Below are 19,527 nucleotides of genomic sequence, written 5' to 3' on the forward strand. Positions count from 1 at the left end.
TAAACCCCGGTCGCCTGGTTGAAAGCCAGTCGTCTGGATTGGAATTATTTTTATTTTGGCAGGAGTTCAAATTCTGGTATTTGCAACAGAGTAATTTCAGTTCAATTTTTTTTTTATTTACAGAAAATAAAAAGGATGACTTTTTATTCATATCATTAAAATATGTGTTTCTGTATATAAAATCGGATATGCGGTTTAACTGAAGGGGCATTTTGGTCAGAAAATTAACAATACGATAATACGATAATATTTTGTTTTTTAAAAAAGTGGAATATTCTTTTAATGGTAATTATAATAAAGAGTGTTTCTTTTAATGTAATTTTTCTCATAATTTTATAAAGGCTAGAAGTGGAAACATCATTTTGAGTCAACCAGCGCGCACGACTGTGGAGATTGAGCAGAACCCTCCCCGGCCATTTCCATCGTATTCCTCCTCCATCCCCGATTCCAGTCACTTGTGGATCGATCGATCCGTCCTCATTCGAGATTCGTAGGCCTCGGAAGCTGTTGAGGAGCCAGGATTCCCACCGGTGAAGCGCCGACCTGAAACGCTCCGGACGCTGTCGACTGGAGACGGCGGGCAAAGTCGCCGATTCGATCGAATTTGCGGGGGCTTGCTTGATCCGTGCCCGCTGTGGCTTCTGCAGTTCGCCTTTGTGCGGATCTGATCTGGAGAGATGATAACGCGATCGAATCTGGCGGAGCAGCTGCGGGAGTACCAGGTGAGATCTTCGCACGAGTGGGCTATCGTCTCCTTCGTCACATCCTCCCGGTAATTCGATCCAATCCTAGTAATTACCCTTCGTTATTTTTTCTTCATTTTGAGAGGTCTTGTCAGATGGTTTTGATTTGACAACTCGATCCTCTTTCTGCTTCAGACAAATTTAGGTTTGATAAGCAACCAAACATTAAATTAGTAATTTGTCGTGAGTTGGTCGATACAGTCGCCTTGAATTATGTCAAAATTTTGACCATTCATGCTGCCATTGGACTCCAGGGATCCCTAATCAGCATCATTTTTTAGCACACTTAGTTTAATACCGAACTTTGGAAACACAATCTGTCCTTTAAACATTCTATCTGTGGAGCATGGATGAAATTTCTGACGATCCCTTAACAATGAGAATGCCAATGATGATTTCTAGTTTTGAAATAAGATCATTATGATCATCATGGTTATCAAACTACGTCCTTCCCAATTAGATTGCAATAAAGATGGCAAGCCAAACTTTTTGAAAAGGTCATTGTGAAGCCTAGAAACAAGAGGTGGTAATGTTCAAAGCAGGTTAAAAAAACATCTAATTTCTATGAAAATAGAATTTATATTACTACATTAGCCATCTTGATTGCTCAGACTTTAGGAAGAAGCACGGCAAAGTTGTCTCTAGGGTGATAACTGAGATGAGAGGTTGAATTGTTCAGCTTTTAGCGACGAATGTATTGAAACAAGGCTTTAGCTACACGTCAAATACTGATTGAACTAGACTGGTCAATTGAATTGTCCAACTTGGTCACAGTGATCTTGCATGAGCTTTACAGTGTCTCTATATTTTGTGGCCAACATTTTAGTGTTTCAGGATTTTGTTTGGTATGGTTTGATCATTGGGTTGTGCCTTCTAATTATCCATCTTCAAGTCTGTTGTCTACATTAGGCTGCCTATACCATCTGCCTAATGTTGAAAGTATAGTTAGACAACCTGAATGAAGTTTTTTTTTATCATGAACTAGTACAATAGTTTCTTCATTAAGAATTGTCATTTCTTTTCTCAATTTTGACCTCAATTGAAAAATGCAGATCAAGTAATCTATACAAACTCAATCTGTGGCTTACTTGCAGATTAGAAATCTTCTCTCATCAATATTTTTGGCCCTTCCTTTAATCAATAGTTAAATAATATCCATTAGTTATTTATTAAACCCCATGGACTTGACTGCTGCTTAAACTCAGGATCAAACTACGATAGTAACTCTTGTGAAAATTGTTCTCCAAAGTTTTTTAGTTGACAGTGTAAGTTAGCAATATAGATAATTTTAAGATGTGCTCTGCCCTCTTTCGTGTTAAATTTAGTCTGTGCTTATCTTCACTCTATTTTTTTGTTGTGCTTTTTTTTTCACTATTTCTTGTAGCCTTTCCTTTAATCTATACTAATCCAGAGAGTTACATAATGATGAAAGATTGTGGTATTCTTTGCCATGATATAATGTGTTCTGAGTTTTTGATTTGGTAGTAATTGGAAATCTGGATTTAAGGGCATAGTACTTCATGAGATTCACTAGAATCAATTCTGTCACCAATAGTATTTTTCCAACTCTTCCTTTTTAGTCTTTTTCAGTCTTGTTTCCTTCTTTTCTTAGTAGATTAATCTACAGATTACAGAGGAGCAATGAGGAGACATGGTATCCTTGTCCTTGTTTTGTGAAAATGCACAATATAAACATAAAGCAAAGTATTATAGGGCTATGCTTGGCATACTTGAGTCACCTTGTGTCATAAAATGATTTTGGCTTGCACAAACACATCCATTCGTTCTCCTGAACTCCTCCAGCATGGTATGGCATCAAACACAAGGTGGGTAAAAATCCTCTAATAAAACAATACTGTCTGGAGGAGCATATCACCAATCACTAGGTTAAAGCCTATATTACTCTGTAATCGCATTCACTTGGAGTTATAATAGAATGCTATAAATACTTTATTCTTCCTTCCATGTGCCTGTGGCACAGTATTTTATCGTCTTTTAGTATATTTAACGTATGCTGTAACATTGATATACATTCTTCTTGAGCTAACATTCTTCTGTTGATTTGAGATGAATGTAAATGCTCTCTGTTTCCCTTTTGATTTCCAACAGGCACAATGATTCACTTTATTCTTAACTAAGGAAGTCTCGGTTGCCATACTTGCCATTCCTAAAAGAATGCATTTCGGCGGGTATCAGCTTACCATCTTCTAATTAGATTACGAGTTCTTTCATGTAGTCTACTGAAGGGATCACCTGTCTGAGAGTTCATTTCATTTAGTGGCCTCAACCTTCTTGGCCAAGTTCATATCGTATTGCACCAAGAAACTGCAAGAAAACTTGAAATCTCAGATATATTGACACTTCAACATTCCATGCAACTTAATTTTATCCATCTTTTGCTCGTCATTCTATCTATTCGATATATTGCCTCTTGCGGCAAATGTAGAATATTTTACTTTGTACCTCACATGGATATGAACGCAGGGTCGACGTGATACTCGTGCTGTGGGAGCTGTTGATGTTCGCTTTCATCGTTTTCTCGGGGGTGGCTTTGTATTTCCAGTACATAAAAGTTGCTCTGGTCCTGGTATTTCTTACTTTTCTTATGCTCGTGGGCATAAAAGTAACAAGACAAGTAAGAAGGAACAGGAAGATGAAGAGAAAAATGCTCCTTCCTTTGTCAATGTAAAACTGTAGTTCCTTGGCATTTCAATGCCTATATGAACTTGTCCAAAGTATTGTGCCAGACAAAAGGTGTATCTTGCATTTTTTTTAGCATTAAGCCAACATTTTTTGGCCGAAAAAGAATCACATCATTGAGTGTGTTGACTCATCATCATCTATACCTCAACTTTTTTTTAATTATAATTAATACATAAATCGAATATATACATTAATAGGCTTATGGTGAATTTGTTAGTTCACTAACTCTTTACAATTGTACCTTGTATTTTTTATATCTTTTCAATGCAGGTGTGTATTATACTAACTTTCAAAAAAGACAATTAAAAATCACTCAAAAATAAAAAAAGAGACTTTAATTTTTATTTCAATATTAAAGTAGCATTTATTGTAGCAATCTCTAAGCTACAAATTGCCATGTTTTAAAAGGAAGAGCGTCCCATTTTGCTATTTGGATTCCAGTTGTCACTAAAGAGACAACTGGAATCTCTAAGCTACTCACTGCCTTTATTCATTTGGATTGCGAGATTTTGAACGAGGCCATACGGTGGGTCTGCAGTCAGGCGAGGGCATGGCTACCAGTAGCATGGTCAGCCACGGCCATGAGAACTCCATCCCACGCCCCGGGGCTACGTGTCAACCCATCAGCTAAACTATGCTGTGCACACTATTAAAGCTGATTGGGATGGGTTGGTCATGAATACGCTAATAATTGTTCAGGGGCCACTTCGATGACTGCGGCCGTGGACCAGAGGCGTGGGCGTGGCGTCATGGGTGCTCGGTGGGCGGCTGCCTTGCTAAGAAAACCTCTATTTTTATTTTTTTTAAAAAAATATTGTTGTTCATTAACTATGTTTAAAAAGTTGAATTAATACATGCGTCGGCAGAGAGAGCAGGGTGGACTTGGAAAGCAATCATTATATTAATAATTCAAACTTATTGGTCTGTTTCTAGTCTAGTCCTACCACACACGGCACGCCGATGGCTTATAGGGCTTGACCACCTTTTAACCTTTAAACACACACCAATAAAATACCCATCTCATGTGTCGTCTGCAAAGTCCTAAAAATACCTTTCAAAATTTTTTAATTTTATAATAATTGTTTTAGGTGGCTATTTACGGTTATAAAAAATTGTAAAATAATTTTACTCACGCTGTTTGTTTGCATCCACGTGTCCATATCACACTGATATCTATCAATGCCGTTCGTGTGAGCCTATTAATTAATTTTATGATATTTAAAATAATTAATTTTTTTCTAATACTAATTTAAAATTGCAATCGAGCCAGCTCACACACTGGCACCCTTCCCTTTAAAAACCATCCTTCCTCTGCTTCAGTGGCATCGCAAACTGAAGCACGTAAACCAGGGCAAAATTGAGGCAGAGATGGTCGCCGGATTCCGCCGCACGCTTTCGCTGCCGCTGGCCAAACCCACCGCCGCCCCCGCCCTCCGCCGCCTCGGCGGGGACAAGCGCCAAAGCCTGCGGTCCACCAGCCTACCAGGCCGCTCCCATCCGGCGGTCTCCCACCTCCTCGACCAGATCAGATCCGCCCCGGTCGAATGCGGCGGCTCCCCCTCCGGGATCGACGCGATCGACCGCCTCCTCGCCGCGGTCGACGACTCCTCGCCGCGGTCCGCCTCCGCCTCCCGCAGACCGGCGAGGCGCTCCGCCGCCGGCCCGCCTGGGCGGACCACCTCCTCGACTCCTTCCTCCGCTTGGCCGACGCCCACGGATCTTTCCGATACGCCGTCCTCGCGCTCTCCGATCTCCGCGCGGAGGCTCAAGCAGCAATACGGCGAGCTGATCCCGCGCGGCTCGCGTCCGCCGCCCGTTCGTTCCGCCGGACCGAGAAGGAGGTGGCTCGGCTGGCCGCGGCCATCAAGGATCTGACGAGATCTGCACCGCTCGCGCCGGGGAAGTGGGCGGACGCGGCGGAGGCCGAGATCGCGGGGATCCTGACGGATGCGGTGGCGGCGACAGCGGCCGCATCGGTGACCGTGTTTTTGGGGATCGCCTCGGCTGCCGCGGCGGAGGCCGCATCAATGTCGAAGGATTCCTGGAAGGTCTGGCCGACGAGAAAGGCGTCGAAGGCGGAGGAGATGGTGCCGCTGGCGGCGGCCGCGGAGGGATTGGAAGAGGGAAGCGGGAGGGTGTTCAGGAGCTCGATTAACATCAGAGTTTCTCTCCTGAACACTCTCACTCCCACTTTGTAGATAAAACACATCGGAACCCTAGTGTTGGAATTTGCACAGAGATGATCGCTCAAGTAATCACAAGGAAGAGGAGGAGAAGAAAAACTCTGTCCGTGCTTTTCTTCTCCGCTCTTCCCTGTCGAAAAACAGGGGAATTTTTGTTAATTTTCTCATCAGATATTGTTATTTTTGGCGTTTTAACAAATAGCTCATGTAACTACTTCTATGTTATAAATATTAATTAATGTTATATTTCGAAAATTTATCAAAATATCTATTTATTTTTTTAAATGTCCCTCATCAATTTTTTCAATCACAGAACTGAATATTTAATTAAAAAATATTTTTTTAACGTATTAAAATAGAATTCTACTTATAATTTGATTAAAGTTAGACCATGCTAGAACAATTTAATCCGTGAGTGGATCATGGCACGGGAGGTGGGCCCACGTCGCTGGCGCATTCAATTCGATCCCAATGATTGCCACGCTCCACGTCAGCTCGGCGTCCTCTCTAGTGTTCGGTTACTGACTGTGACTGCTCCCCACAGCTCAGGTTCAGATGTAAATTAATTAATTTCCCGGATTCAAATAATTAATTCATTAGCTTTGGACCATACATTTTTTAAATCCCCGAAATTCTTAATTTATTCTTTAATTATTCCTGATTAATTGAAATTATTTTAATCACTGATGTAGGCGTGCATCTTTATATTAAAGTTGAATCACTGATTAATTGATATCATGAGAATAATTACAGTAATTTTATATTGTAAATATGTTTATAATTCTCAAAGCAATGGATAATTAGAAATGATTAACTATCATATTTAAATCTAATAAATTAGTGATACATGTATTTTTGTTATAATAAGCTAGATAATTAGTAAATAAATTGTTTTTATTTTTCAGTGTAAGCTTTATTATTCTCTTTTTTTTATTTCAGAATTTATTTATTTATTTTTGTCTATTAAAAGGCCGTGGGCTTTGTAATGGAAATATCCATTGGGCTTCTATTCGAGATTCCGAAGCCCAAAGGAATATATTAGGGTTTACCAGCGTCGCCGTTCGCTAGGTCACTGAGAAGAGAAGATAGAGAGGGAGCAGAAGGCGAGATCAAGATGAGCCGCAGCCTGGGGATTCCGGTGAAGCTGCTCCATGAGGCCGCGGGGCACATCGTGACGGTGGAGCTCAAGAGCGGCGAGCTCTACCGGGGGACCATGATCGAGTGCGAGGACAACTGGAACTGCCAGCTCGAGAGCATCACCTACACCGCCAAGGTTCTCGCTTTTCTCTCCTTCTCTCGCCTGTGCTTCTTTTTTCATCCTTTCTCCTCTTGTTCTGCTAAAAAAGGAAATTAGGGTTGTGATGTGTTTTAGTCTGCACGAAATTATTAGTATTTGCTGATGTATCGTGTCATCTGGTGCTTGATATCTTAGAGTGTTCTATTGTTCACTCCTTCAGAAGTAAGTTGATTGTTCAGTTGTTCATTTTGTTGTTATTTTTTATTGATAGGATGGGAAAGTATCACAGCTCGAGCATGTTTTCATCCGAGGTAGCAAAGTAAGGTAAATCTCTAGGTTTGTACTTTGGTTACTGCTTATCGTGTTTCTTTTTCTTGTTTTTTGGTGGGTTCATTTGGTTAATAATGTATAATACAGGTTTATGGTCATCCCTGATATGTTGAAGAATGCACCAATGTTCAAGCGTTTGGATGCGAGAATTAAAGTAGGATATTTCCTGTCCTTCTTTGTTGAGATTCTGTTCTTCTCCACTGATTCTGAATTTGTATGTTATTTCTGTGTTATCTCTGTTAAGGGAAAAGGATCAGCTCTTGGAGTTGGCCGTGGTCGTGCTGTTGCCATGCGCGCTAGGGTGAGTATTTCTTCAAAAAGAGTTTTCCTCACATGCACACTAGTTTGTATTGTCTATGTTGCTAATTCTGTTCCCTTTTATAATATTATTTTCTATTATGATAAATTAGAATTCTTATTATTCATCTTCATTATGGTTATCCACTGACTCTATTTATAATGAACTTGGTTCCAGACTGGATAATGGTTTGGGAGGGGAAAGAATTTACTGGCTTTATCCATAAACTTATAGGATAATAGGCAAATTTTAGAGGGAAAAATAAAATTTACCATAAAAATAAAATAGAACAATGAAATGCACTATTCATTATATGACATTTTTTTCTTCAAAATTGATAAAATTTTCAATAAAACAAGAAATATGTATTATTGTATTTCTAAGTATAGACTTGCACAAGTTGAGAAAGAAACATGTTTTGTTAATGAGATTCATGTAAATCATGCCCCTATTGGATACTCACATAGGAGGAGTAACATTCTGCACAAGTGTCCTAACCCATGCCCATGTCATATCTATAGATGTTACATTACAAGTTCTAGTTCAGAAAACATCCTCTAGGCTTTTGTAACTGCAAGATTGAACCATCTTCTGTACCATTGTGTAATGCTTTTTGAGCATCTGATTTTGAATTGATGATGAGTTGTTGGCATTCTTAAAGAACAGTTGAATATCACTCTAGTAGTCCTAACTCAATTCTTTAGAAGATATAGATTAATGTTGCAGCAGCTATAACAGCTGGTATAAGAAAGCCAGATGGCGAAGTTTTAAGTGAACTTTTAGAAAACACCTGTCTCAATCTTTTGATGGTCGCTTGATTTTTGACATTAGTCATGCACTGATATACAAATAGGTAAATTTATTGGTTTTTGCACATTTAGTTGATGCTTTTTTGATATGATTATATATGTCATCAACTTGAGATGACTGTACTCGGTTGTTACTTTTTTGTTCTTGTCTTTAAAATGTTGGTGTTGGATAATGGGGATCCTTCAGTGCAATGTTCTCTAAGATAAGTTGTGGTTAAGCAGTTGGCACAATTTTGTAGCACAAAAACAATTCATCTTTTCCCCCTAATATTGTGCTTCTTGTCTGGAATTAAGAGAGAGATAAACAAGATGATCGATTTTCTCTAGTTTATTTGGAAGAATAGAAAAGAGAAAGGAATTTAACTCCATCTGTCTTCTCTATTTTATTTTGGTCCTAATCTGGTGGAAATGAACCAAAATGAAAACTTCAAATCTCACAAACATTATAAGTGAGTATTCTTGATGTTTTCTTCCATTATCTCTCTTTTTTAAACTCATTTTATAATTGATGTTCTAGGTTAATTCATCTTTTCTATTTGTTCTGTTTTACATTCTTTATGCTATTTGTTATTTTCACCCTACTCTTCCTCGTTGAACATCACAATATTATCTGTTTGTTGCAACCAATATTCCTTTGCAGTGCAATGATTTATTGCTCCATCATATTCTTTTTTTCTTCTTCTAGTTTTCTCATTGCCTGTATCAAAGATGCGAACATGTTACAAGATGAAATGGACATAGTAAAATATGGCATTTATGTTTGACTCTGATAGTTGAAAATTTGAACACAATTATTGTTGACGTTGTGTGTTGTTGTGGCTTTTGACCATGGATTAAAATCTTGAGCCATTTCATCCAATACGGGCGAAATATCCTATTTTGCTTGCGGACCGACACCTACATAGCGGTATCAATGCCGTGATGCCTTCGGATGTCTCTCGGGGGACTGGCGACGTGCTTGGAGGTGTTGTTCAAGACCGACAAACCCTCCAGAAACATTGCTCACCTCCAGAGGCGTTGCTCGATCTCGGCGACACCTCTGGAGGCTTTGCTCGGACTCGACGACTCCTCCGGAGGCTTCGCTCGAGACCGGTGACGCTCTACGTGCCCACTATCGTGCATTGATGAAGCGGAACAGTGGATTTTTAATTGTTTATTTAAAAAATTAGGTTAATACTTTTAATCAACTTTTATTTATGATTGAGATAATTTAAATAGACATAATTAAGGTCTACTAATAAAATTATCTTATTTATTTAATATATATATATATTTAAAAAAACTATTTTATTATTTTATTTTATTTTTTTAAATATTTAAATTAATTTTTTATTTTTAATTAGTATATTTTATATTTAAAAAAATATTGAAACTATATCGGTACAGTACGATATGATATCAAAACTGTATCATTTCGATCCGAGATCGAAATCTTGACACAGCTCGAGATTTTAAACCATTCTTTTTGACTACCTTCTTTTAATGCTTTTGATTTTTTCTAGTCTGGATTGCTCATGCTTTAAGTAGCTTCTGATACCCAAATTACTGAATTGCGCTTGCTTCAGTTTTGTTCAATGCATCAGTGATTCAAGTTTCAGTTGCCCTTTTACTTTTCAAGAATCAAGTTTGGCATTTCCTGTTTCAGGCACAAGCTGCCGGCCGCGGCGGCCCTCCTGGGAGAGGCGTTCCTCCTATCAGAAGGTAGTGATGGTCATCAACTTCCACTTGCATGTAGAGGCATGGTGTCCTCGTGCCATTTGCAAGGATTGTTGGTGTTCAAGCTGTCGGTGTAGGGACTAGTGAGTTTAATTTCGCTGGACAGTAAGCGCTACTTATGTTAGATTATGTTGTGATTTATGTCTAAATTATTATTCCATTTTATGTATTTGTGAATGGAATTAGGATTGGAATTTTTGAACAATGTTGTATCAGTTTGGGCCTCTTTTAGTTGGATCGTTATCGATATAGATCCGGTACTATTATATAATCTTAAGCCATTAGTGATTGGTGGGCCTAAGAAGGAGTTCAATAAAACAAATATTGGAAGACAAAGGCGATGGGTTGGGGGGTTTTAAGTGAGGCAATCAAGTGATAAGTGGCATGTTGAGAAAGGCTAGCAAGGGATCAAAGAATCGGAAGACCTTGATCGTTTTATTTTAATGGTCACTGAGAAATTTTCATCTAATCAGTCATCTTTAGGATCATACACAATGTCTCTTGTCTCTTGACGAAGATAATTATAAATGAGATGATAACTTTCTATCTATTATTTATTTATCATATTTACCTCTTCTTAAAATTAAACTCAACAAAAACATAAATAATGAATCTTAAAATTTGAGGCCTATTTTATAAATATAAAACTGTCCACGAGAAAACATTGTAAGGGCCTATATGAGAAGGTACGTGTGGGTTCTGCATCTCCAATGGCTTCGCTGACGTGCCTATCCTGATCCATCAACGACGGGGGTCGAATTTCAAGCAAAGTCAAAAAAAAAATACTTTTTTCATAATACTCAATTACAGCTTCTTAATTTACTTTTACGTATGATTGTGATATCAATCATATGAAACTAGATTTTATCTTTTATTATAATGAATTAAAATCCAGATCAGATGATTTCTAACAGATGCGTGAAAGAACTATTTGAAAACAAATATTATTAATAATACTAATACAATAATAAGATATATATAATTTTCTCTCGTAAGCACGAATAATTAATTTAGATAATTTTTTATAATGAATGAGATAAATTTAAATTGATAACTAAATCAATCAAATCTATATAAATTTTATTTATCTAATCTAATAAATCTCATCTTGTTCTAGAGAAATGTCAATTTTGTGAACGATAGATATAATGACTCCAATGGTAGTTCAAGATGACATATTTTTATATGAGAGTTAAAAAAATCAGATTAATATAAAGATAGATGACACTAATATTATATGATAGATATAGATAAAATAAGAATATACGTATTTTGAAGGAGAGAACAAATTCAAAACTTTCAATAATATTCGATGAAAAAGCTTGATATTGTGTTTTTGTTTATTTTTTAGAGTTTCAAGAAATCGGATTGGAGAAGATAACATATGCTTCAATAAACAATGGTCAGGGATTGCCACTCAATTGGGTAATTGATATTTAACATAAACTCTTCTGTAAAAAGGTGAATCCATCATCTTAGCGGCCCCACGACCATATGTGAGGAGGTAAATCACTGAGTTGGTCACGACACAGGAGAATATTACCTGACTTCGTCAGGATTTGAACTCTTATCCTCTTCTGCAAGTCTGCTACGTCGTAACCAACTCAGCTATGTCTCGGGGGCATATTTAACATAAACTCAGTTCTACATTGAAAGACTACGAAGAAAAATTTTATTTACGTTAAGTTATTATAAGGGTCAATCATGTTGCACGTCTAAGGCTTCCAGATACCAAGAACGGTCTTGTTGATGCCGAGAAAAAGTCAGACATTCATATGGAGATACCTGCCAACTAGATAGCAGCGATCCTTCACTTGTAATTGAAACCTTTCATCTCTGAATATGTAATTTCAGCTAATGATACTTTTAATGTAATGACTTTTAGAAAATGTTTTCCCTTTTTTTGTTGAATAAACTAAATGGTGAATGAGTTTTTGAGTTGAAATCTTGAATAATTGTAAGTATGATCAAATACTTTGGTATGAATTATTATTTGCTATAACTAAGATTGCAACATGGAGCCTCACAACATCAAAGTTTATCATCTTTTTTTTCTGAATCCGGTGTAATTTTTTGATCTGATGAGAAGAAGATTTCAATCAAAGTTTATCATTTTTATTGTTATATATATATAAAACGCGTCAATCGAAGACCATGAGTTTCTGGTAATTCTCTCCGGCGATCGCCGTCTCCATCACTGCCAGTGGGGTGAGAATCCCGTCTCCTTCCAGGAACATCTTGAGCAGATTCTTGGAGAAGCCGCTGACCAGCGCGACTCCCTTCTGCGAGGAAGGCACCGGCGTCGACCTCGAGTCTCGAAGGTTCCAGAACACCACCTCCGGCACCGCCTCCCCGTACCCTGCCTCGCGGAACTTCCGGCACACCGCCTCGTAGTCCGTTTCCCAAGGATTCGCCGACGCCTTGTCGAATTCCATGTCGCTGAACACGAACATCCGCCGCACCATCGCCTCCGGCGGTAGATTTCCCTCGACGGCAACCGCGAGGATATTGTCGAACACTTTCTGGAAGTCTGTGTTCATTCCCCAATCCATGGTACGCATGAACGCTATTTTCTCCGTCAGAGAATCGCCCTCGATCTGGTGCAGCTGCGGCGTCCTGCTGAACGTGATCACCCGCCCCTTCCATGGATATTCGCTGAGCTCGGAGACGAGGAGCCCGAGCGCGATGCATACTTCCATCTAGGGCGGATCCAGGATTTCATATTTGGGGGGCCATATAATTAAAATAATATACTCATTTGAATCCAAAAATTATCCAAAGATATATATCAAGGACCTAAGTACAACCTTAATCAATTAAATAATTATAAAAAAATAAAGACTCATTGAGCTGCTCGTTTCCGATTCTCACCTCGATACCAAAGGACTCATTGAACTTGTAGAAGGTGCGAACCCGGAGGCGGAGGCAGCCCATAGCTCATCGTCCGAGACAGCTTCCCTCACGAAGAGAGAACCCCACCAGTCAAATTTCAACTTTTCTTGCTGCATAGGTGGGAGGATGCGGATCGGGCGTCCACGCGACGACCAGGGGGCGTCCGGTGAGTTCCCGTCTCCTCCGAGGATAAGAAGAGGGTTTGGGACGAATCATCTCCTGTATTCTAAGAGAAGATGAATCGGGAATATGGCATCCATCTGTGCACCTCTGCTTCCTCGAGAAGATCGAGCTTGTCCCTGCGGGCGTCAAGCAGGCGCTGCACGGCTTGGCCTTGGGAAGACATGCGCACGCGGCGCGCCCGGACGCGCGCCTGCACTCGGACCAGCGCCTGCGTGGTCGTAGCGTACGTGGGCTGGGGGGGCCCTGACCCCCCGGGTCCTAATTAATTATACCTTAAAACTGTGGTTATTAACTTTGGACATTAAATAAGTAATGTCGTCTTCAAACATCAATCAGTTCATTCTAACAAAATATATAAAAAACACAAAGGCAAATTAAGAAAAAAAATTAGTTAAAAATTCCAAAGTTTTAGGAGGAATTAATCCAGAGAGAAACATACTCAGAAAATTATAGCTATCCAATTTTGTAGAAACAGAACTCAATATGTCGATTAGATTTTTTTTAGTTGCAAATTAATTTGGGAAAGTTAAAAGATATCATTGCATTTTAAGGACAAATTTGAAAGAAAAGAAGTAGTCTAAATTAATTTTTATAACGAATTAATCATGAATAATTGAGTATTGTGACTGAAAAATATTTTGTTAAATTTAAAATTTCCATAGATTTCTTTCTCTTTTTTTGGAACGGAATTTAAAACTGAATAGAGAATTTTTCTCAAAATTTTTCGTAACGGGATTTAAACTTCAATCTTCATGAACATCTATTTATAGATAGATAGATAGATGTCTGCAGATGCATCTACATTGATTAATTGCTTTACTGAAGAGTACTCTCTGCAAGATCAATGGCCTCCCACAATCTTCAACTCGGAAGTAGCAGCACCGCCGCTTCCGCCGCCAGTAACCAAGAAATCCTTAACTATGATCAATTGGCGGAGGTTTTCTCCTACCTCCCGGCCAAGAACCTCTCCCGCCTCCACCTCGTCTCCAAGTCCTTGCATAACATGATCACCTCCGATCCCCTCTTCCACCTCACGCAATCTTACCACAACGCCGCCGCCGCCGCCATCATCGTGGAAACTTTAGTTGGCCTGCAGTACGTCATCCTCGATCCGGACGCCGGCCTCCCCCCGGCCTCCTTAGATATCCTCTCCGCCTACGACGAGCCCTACCGGCACTGCAGGATCCTTTGCTCCGCCGGCGGTCTCATCTTCTACCTGAGAAAAGACACTATTTTCTATAGCATATGCGCCTATAACCCCGTCCGTCGCGAGTCCTGGCTCATTCGTATTCCTCCCGACGGCGACATCGGACTGCGCTCCAGCTTGGCCGTCGAGTTCACCAACAACGTCGCGGGCGACTACAAGCTCGTCTACGTGACACCCGGCGAGGATTGGTCCAACTTCCGGTGCCGCGTGTACGACTCGGCGGCCCAGGTTTGGACGAGGGACGAGGTCATCGACTTCGGCCGCCGCGAGCTGAGGCATGAGAATCCGGTGGTGCACCGTGGGGCTGTCTTCTGGGCCTCTGACTGCTTCTGCTCCTGGTACACCAGTCCCTACGTGTTGTCATACGAGATCGCCACGGGGGTCACCGAGTTTCTGGCGATGCCCGAGGCCGACGACGGCGCTGTGGAGTCGGCCGACTATATCAGCGTGGCCGTCTGGGAGGAATCGTGGCTGTGCCTGATGCATTACCGTCGACGTACCGGCACGTTCACGGCGTGGGGAAGGTCTGGTGATTCATGGGTGAAGCTGAACGAATTTGTTTACTTGGAGAAGCCAGAAGGCGTGGGGACGATGTTGGTATGCGACGGCGGGAAGGAGAAAGGGATGGTGTTGGTGTTCAGCGTCATAGATGAGGTTTACGTTTACTCGTTCAGACAGAAAGATCTAACAAGATTGGCGACGAGACCGGGTCCGTGGTACCCTACCTTCTTCCCCTACGCAAATACTCTGCGGCCTGCTTGCGGACGACAGGGAGGAAGCCGATCAGATTACTTAATTTAATCCATTCATTTGCATGGTATATTATGTATGTTGTTGTCCCCGGGATAATTATTACACAAGCATCTGCGATTCGATCCTCAATTATCATGAACTGGCCGCTGCGTGCATTTCCTGATTTACCTATATGGCCGGTGGGAAATTTATGTGGAAACAAATAGGTTATCTCCAGAGATAATCAATGGAACTAACTGAGATTTATCATTATATATATTGTTATCATTCAGACACGGTTAAATTGATTACTACGAATAGAATTGAATTTCGACAAAGTCGAATGTCTACTTTCTATAGTGGTCAACTATAATTTTTCGATTTAACTTTTCATATATGATCGTGGGATCGACCGTGTGAGATGAATTTCATATTTTTGTTACAGTATATTATATTATTAGTTGTAGAGATCTGTTCATAAATTTTAGTTATGTAAGTAATTACATACTGTTAGATTATGAATATTGTTAATTATAGTCGTCAAAAAATTTCATAAGAGTCGTCAAAAAAATATATTTGATAGTGCCCAAGACCACTAGAATACCATAGGTGAAGAACCCATCACATAATAGATATTAAAAAGTATATAATTATTTTCCTTTTGAATGTATTATTTATAATAAGATAGTTATTTGTAAGGTAAGATATGTGAAATTACCCTTAAAAGATAATAAAAAATTTTATAAAAATTGTGTTTGTCATTATTATTTGAAGAAAAATCATTATTTTTTATTTTTTTTGGCATGAGTTGTTCTTGTCATAATATATAGCGTATTATTTGTGATAGAGGAGGGTGTCATTTTTATTTTTATGATGTCTTTCTTTTGAAATTTATTAAAACAATGTCTCACTAATATTTTTATTTTTGAAATATCATTCTACGTTCATTATTTTAAACTAAATAATATCATCTTAAAATCATAATTTTTATTAATAAATATATTTAAAAATTTTAAAAATTTTGAGACGGCAGAAATAAATCCATTTCAAATTTATATAAATTAGAGGTGATTTTTAAAATAAAAATAAAATTTGATTGAGAGTTATGTAAGTGAAGATGAATTTATTAATTTATTTTCATTTTAATAAAATTCATTTGTTCTTTTTTATTATGGAAAAGTACATATTATTGTTACTAAGATAGTAAAAAACTACCCAATTGAATTTTAGCCACTTGTTCCCGTGGTATAGCTAAGTTGGTTAATTATGATGGGACAAACTTATTGAAATGGACAAAATCAAATCTCGATAAAGGCGAGACAAAAAATTAAAATTTGTATTTTCACAAAAAATAGAGAGAGAAGAAAGACTTATATTTGATATATTATTTGAAACAGAGATTAATGATGGATTTAAAATAAAATTAAACAAAATTAGAGATGAAATTTATACACGGATTTATAAATAGAATTGTAAAAGAATTTATAAATGGATTAAAATTATATTTAATATGTAATCTGAGAGATATTAATGACGATTTCAAAATAAAGTTAGAGATAGAATTTATATTTGAAATTAATTTTATTTGATAAATTAAAAATATATTTATAAATGAATTTTTGATCTATTTTTGAAAATATAGATGAAATATTTCTGTTTCAAAATGAGTCACGTAGCTTTCACTAACAGATTTTTGAAACGAAATATTCTGTCTTAAACATTGTTTAGAGATGAAAAAATAACTTTCAAAAATAAAATTTTTTTGTCTCTAAAATCCTATTTCTTGTAGTGGTGATTAATTTAGATATTATCAATCTCTCAATTCAAACTTATTTGATTGTTTAAAATTTTTTACATTTTAAATTTATTTGATTAGTTATTGAATTTGATAATATAAACTTATTTATTTATTTAACATATTAATAAGATACCATTGCATTTTAAGGACAAATTTGAAAGAAAGGAAGTGGTCAAAATAAAATCTATATATCCAATCATTATGATTAGTCTAAATTAATTTTTATAACGAATTAATCATGAATAATTGAGTATTGTGACTGAAAACTATTTTGGTAAATTTAAATTTAAAAAAAAAATGGAAGAGAATTTTTCCATAGATTTCTTTCTCTTTTTTTTTGGAATAGAATTTAAAACTGAATAGAGAGTTTTTCTCAAAATCTTTCGTAACGGAATTTAAACTTCAATCTTCATGAACTTCTATTTATAGATAGATAGATAGATATCTGCACATCACGATCAATGGCCTCCCACAATCTTCAACTCGGAAGTAGCAGCACCGCCGCTTCCGCCGCCAGTAACCAAGAAATCCTTAACTATGATCAATTGGCGGAGGTTTTCTCCTACCTCCCGGCCAAGAACCTCTCCAGCCTCTACCTCGTCTCCAAGTCCTTGCATAACATGATCACCTCCGATCCCCTCTTCCACCTCATGCAATCTTACCGCGCCGCCGCCGCCGTCGCCATCATCGTGGAAACTTATTTGGCCAGCAGTACTTCATCCTGGATCCGGACGCCGGCCTCCCCCCGGCCTCCTTAGATACCCTCTCCGCCTACGACCAGTCCTTCGACCAGCGCTGTAGGATCCTTTGCATCGCCGGCGGTCTCATCTTCTACCTGAGAAAAGACACTATTTTCTACAGCATATGTGTAAGGTCTAAAGAATGTCCACATCTCCACAATGACATGATATTGTCCACTTTGGGCCTAAGCCCTCATGGTTTTGTTCTTGGGCTCTCCCCAAAAGGCCTCATGCCAATGGAGATATCTTCCATCCTTTTAAACCCATGATCTTTTCCATGTGTTATAGATGTGGGACTATGTTTGCACCTTTGCAACCCAACAATCCCCACCTCAAACAAATGACCACAGGCCCCCCTCAAACGGAAAGCCTCCGTTTGATGTCTGAATCCTCGACCCACCAGGACTTCCTCGGTCCACTCGACCCAGCCGCAACCAGGACTTCCTGCCCCTCGGTCCATCCTGACCTACTAGGACTTCTTGCCCAGCCGCAACCAGGACTTCATGCCCCTCAGTCCACCCTGACCTACTAGGACTTCCTGCCTAGTCGCAACCCGGACTTCATGCCCCTCGGTCCACCCTGACCTACTAGGACTTCCTGCCCAATCGCAACCAGAACTTCATGCCCCTCGGTCTACCCGACCTACTAGGACTTCCTGCCCGGTGTCTGGTCTTTCTTGATTCAAACACGGGAGCCCCCACTTCCTTTATTTTAAGGTTCAACCCACATGGTTAGATCCGGATCATGGCTCATCCGGCGGTTAGTCCGGTGAAGAGCGGCCTCGCTCTGATACCAATTGTAGGGTCTAAAGAATGTCCACATCTCCACAATGACATGATATTGTCCACTTTGGGCCTAAGCCCTCATGGTTTTGTTCTTGGGCTCTCCCCAAAAGGTCTTGATTCAAACACGGGAGCCCCCACTTCCTTTATTTTAAGGTTCAACCCACATGGTTAGATCCGGATCATGGCTCATCCGGCGGTTAGTCCGGTGAAGAGCAGCCTCGCTCTGATACCAATTGTTAGTTAGGATGGAATTAAAATATCTCCACAATGACATGATATTGTCCACTTTGGGCCTAAGCCCTCATGGTTTTGTTCTTGGACTCTCCCCAAAAGGCCTCATGCCAATGGAGATATCTTCCATCCTTTTAAACCCATGATCTTTTCCATGTGTTATAGACGTGGGACTATGTTTGCACCTTTGCAACCCAACAATATGCGCCTATAACCCCGTCCGTCGCGAGTCCTGGCTCATTCCTATTCCTCCCGACGGCGAACTCGGACGGCGCTCCAGCTTGGCCGTCGGGTTCACCAACAACGTCGCGGGCGACTACAAGCTCGTCTACCTGACACCCGGCGAGGATTGGTTCTTCCGCCGGTGCCGCGTGTACGACTCGGCGGCCCAGGTTTGGACGAGGGACGAGATGATCGACTACGGCGGCCGCGAAATGAGGTTTGAGAATCCGGTGGTGCACCGAGGGGCCGTCTTCTGGGCCTGCGACTGCTTCTGCTTCGGGTACACCAGCGTCGGTCCCAACGTGTTGTCATACGAGATCGCCACGGGGGTCACCGAGTTTCTGCCGATGCCCGAGCTCGACGACGACGTTGTGGAGTCGGTCGACGACAATATCAACGTGGTCGTCTGGGAGGAATCGTGGCTGTGCCTGATGCATTACCGTCGACGTACCGGCACGTTCACGGCGTGGGGAAGGTCTGGTGATTCCTGGGTGAAGCTGAATGAATTTGTTTACTTGGAGAAGCCAGAAAGCATGGGGACGATGTTGGTATGCGATGGCGGGAAGGAGAAAGGGATGGTGTTGGTGTTCAGCGTCATAGATGAGGTTTACGTTTACTCTTTCAGACAGAAAGATCTAACAAGACTGGCGACTAGATCGGGTCAGTGTTACCCTACCTTATTCGCCTACGCAAATACTCTGCGGCCTGGTTGCGGACG

The 19,527-nt window shown here is 39.8% G+C and overlaps 3 protein-coding genes and 1 pseudogene across 3 annotated transcripts; 3 read left to right on the top strand and 1 right to left on the bottom strand.

Annotated features, from left to right (window-relative positions):
- The first annotated feature begins 377 nt into the window (after window positions 1–377).
- On the top strand, window positions 378–3,568 carry LOC141820928 (uncharacterized). The gene is made up of 2 exons (XM_074708292.1): window positions 378–772; window positions 3,228–3,568. Exons 1-2 carry the CDS (start codon window positions 678–680, stop codon window positions 3,430–3,432), a joined length of 300 nt encoding a protein of 99 aa, XP_074564393.1. The 5' UTR covers window positions 378–677; the 3' UTR covers window positions 3,433–3,568.
- A 1,229-nt stretch (window positions 3,569–4,797) lies between these two features.
- LOC141820966 (uncharacterized) lies at window positions 4,798–5,834 on the top strand (annotated as a pseudogene).
- Window positions 5,835–6,681: 847 nt separating this feature from the next.
- LOC141820932 (small nuclear ribonucleoprotein SmD3b-like) lies at window positions 6,682–10,179 on the top strand. The gene is made up of 5 exons (XM_074708297.1): window positions 6,682–6,902; window positions 7,138–7,190; window positions 7,284–7,350; window positions 7,441–7,497; window positions 9,949–10,179. Exons 1-5 carry the CDS (start codon window positions 6,744–6,746, stop codon window positions 10,006–10,008), a joined length of 396 nt encoding a protein of 131 aa, XP_074564398.1. The 5' UTR covers window positions 6,682–6,743; the 3' UTR covers window positions 10,009–10,179.
- Window positions 10,180–12,160: 1,981 nt separating this feature from the next.
- On the bottom strand, window positions 12,161–12,718 carry LOC141821009 (uncharacterized). The gene has a single exon (XM_074708374.1). The coding sequence runs from the start codon at window positions 12,716–12,718 to the stop codon at window positions 12,161–12,163; it is 558 nt and encodes a 185-aa protein (XP_074564475.1).
- Window positions 12,719–19,527: the final 6,809 nt, after the last annotated feature.

Source organism: Curcuma longa, unplaced genomic scaffold (assembly GCF_044706935.1).
Source record: "Curcuma longa cultivar G26 ecotype Majalengka, Jawa Barat unplaced genomic scaffold, ITB_CL_G26_1.1 utg8573_np1212_1322966_RagTag, whole genome shotgun sequence".
NCBI classification, from domain to species: Eukaryota; Viridiplantae; Streptophyta; class Magnoliopsida; order Zingiberales; family Zingiberaceae; genus Curcuma; species Curcuma longa.